This window comes from Cephus cinctus, unplaced genomic scaffold (genome assembly GCF_000341935.2).
Source record: "Cephus cinctus unplaced genomic scaffold, Ccin1 Ccin1_scaffold3291, whole genome shotgun sequence".
Classification (NCBI taxonomy): Eukaryota; Metazoa; Arthropoda; class Insecta; order Hymenoptera; family Cephidae; genus Cephus; species Cephus cinctus.
In genome coordinates this window covers 1-2,718 of record NW_014334528.1, presented here as the reverse complement: position 1 = coordinate 2,718, position 2,718 = coordinate 1, and the positions used below count along the sequence as shown (strand labels likewise).

The 2,718-nt window shown below is 38.1% G+C and overlaps 1 protein-coding gene across 1 annotated transcript in view; it reads left to right on the top strand.

Annotated features, from left to right (window-relative positions):
• Positions 1–2,044, top strand: part of LOC107274539 (transmembrane protease serine 9-like) — a 4,464-nt gene extending 2,420 nt beyond the window's left edge. Inside the window, exon 3 of the mRNA XM_025091799.1 lies at positions 1,121–2,044. Coding sequence (XP_024947567.1) covers positions 1,121–1,863 — 743 coding nt within the window. The 3' untranslated portion in view covers positions 1,864–2,044. The remainder of the gene's footprint in view (positions 1–1,120) is intronic.
• Positions 2,045–2,718: the final 674 nt, after the last annotated feature.

Here is a 2,718-nt window from a genome sequence, read left to right as displayed (position 1 = left end):
ATGTGGGCATGCAAGATGTAGTATATTTTATTTGTAAACAGAGTATACATAGCAATAATTAAATATTTCACGATTAGCGTCGAGTTATACCTGACGTATCTTGAAAACCTCTACAGCTATAATTCTATGATTCAGTTGATTATTTGGCAGCTAATAAGTGATTATTGCCAACAAGTGACCAAGATATAACTGATTTAGATTTATTACTGATTAGATATTTTATTCAAATTATCATCCAAACAATTGCTAATTTTAGTATTATTTTTTATTTATCCTATATCTTTTCGACCACGCAGAAAATATTTATTTTACTTGATTTACGCTCTTTCACGTTATATATTACATATGACATATGATATATCGTAAACTGATTATGGCACTTTTAATAATTTCTCGATAAAACTTTATCATTGTATTTTTTTAATGGCACTAATGAAAAATATTTAAAAAATTAAATTATAGATGTTATGTAACGTTAGGGTTTAACGCAGTTATACTGATATATACATATTCGATAATCAATTTAAATTTCGATATTTAACGTATTTAACAGAGGAACCGAGGAATTCGTAGGATTATCGAAACCCATTTCAAGATAAAAAATGAAGTTTCCATTAAAAAAATAAATAAATAAAAGAATAGCAAGGAAGTGAATGGCGGATGAGGATTGTCGTAAATAAATGAATGTTGTTGTAAATTATAATCAATCATTTATACCGAGATTTATATATTCATAATCTGGAGACTCATGATACGCTATATGCGCACCGTCTAATCACGATAAAAATCCAATAAGATTTGCACATACTAAGTCGCGTTATTATATCAAACGATTTTAATCAATAGGCATTGAACTGATTTATCAGGATCTGAATTTGTATAAATACTGAGAGTTTTGGCTACACGACACAAGTACCTGTTCTAAATTCAAAAAGCGAAGATGTACAAGTTCTTGGCACTTACGGCTCTACTGGCGGTGGCTTCGGGTGAGTAAAGAAAAATGTCTTACAAAATTTCTCCAAAAAATTCACATATAAACTTTTACTCTTATTAAATACCACTTAAAAAAAAAATCTAAAGCAATTATTCATTCATGTTTGTCTTCTGTCATTCTCCATAGCCGACCCCGTCGTTCTCCTTAAACAGGCTCACCCCCTGAGCCCCAACGGACGTATCGTCGGTGGCGCCCACACTACCATCCAAGAGGTACCATACCAGGTAGTGATCCGCGTCTTTGGATCGGCCATATGCGGTGGCAGCATCATTTCCGATAACTGGGTCGTGACTGCAGCTCACTGTAACGATTACCCAACCAGCTGGTACACCATCCGCGTTGGTTCCACCTTATCCTACACCGGCGGCAGCGTCCACTCTCTCGCGGACATCATCAACCACGACAACTACCACAGCACCTCACATGGAATTCCAGTTAACGACGTCGGTCTGTACCGTCTCGCCTCCAGAATCAAATTTGACGGCAACCGTCAGCCAATCCCACTTTTCAACTCTGGCGAGAGCGCATCGGTCGGTGCCATGGCCGTCATCACCGGATGGGGTAGACTCACTGAGGGTGGCAGCTCCACCATTATCCTTCAGGCCGTCAGCGTCCCCATCCTCTCCAAAAGCTCCTGCGACAGTGCCTACAGTACGTGGGGCGGTATTCCCGCTGGTCAAATCTGCGCTGGCTATCCCGACGGTGGCAAGGACGCTTGCCAGGGTGACTCTGGTGGCCCACTTGCCATCAATGGCCGTCTTGCTGGTATTGTATCATGGGGTAATGGATGCGCCCGCCCTGGATTCCCTGGTGCCTACACTGAGGTTGCTGCCTTCCGTGACTGGATTTCGGCCAACTCTGGTGTATAAACATCTTCGTTTTTTTAGGCACGACTGCATGGACCATGCGGAAGTGCGTCGTTTGACTGAACATCACTTGACTGATTATAATGACAGTGTACCCATAATCTGATTGTAACTATGCATCCCCTATTGGATAAACTATTTAATTCGATTTTTCCAAATAAAATGACTTACTCAATAATGTCAATGCTGGTCTTACTTAAAACCTCTCTCCTTTATGTTATATATCCCAAATACTAAATTCCATATGATATTCCAAATTTATACATAAATTGTAATTTGTAGGAATAGAAACTTTTTCATTATATTGACCATGCTTAACTGAAATTCTGACAAGTATTATTAACAATGCTACATGTGTCTTGACATATAAAACCGTTAACGTTACTCTAAGTTATAAAAATTCTAACAAACCGCATATTAAAGTATTAAATCGAATTTGACGAGAATGTATTTGCAACCTCACGAACCAGAAGACTTCATTAGGACGTGTAAACATTTTACCGTCTTCTTACTCGATCTTATTAATTAACTAATAATTTCGAGTACTCAGAGAGTACATACCTACTCTATATTACAAACACGTAATTTTCACGACTACGTACAAGAACTCCCACGTTCGGTATAAAAATCGAGTATATCTCGCATTTAATTCTTAATGAAGCAACACAAAAAGTGGCCAATCAATATTCCTATGATACATTAATTCCCTATTTCTCATGAATACCACAAAGACAGGTTCAACGTGGCCGCCAAGTCTCAGACCTCCCCCTGAATTTTAACCCCCAAAAAAAGGAAGGAAAATCCTCACGGTTTACTCATCAGACAAACTACACATATATTTTGTCTGTTTCATTCTCA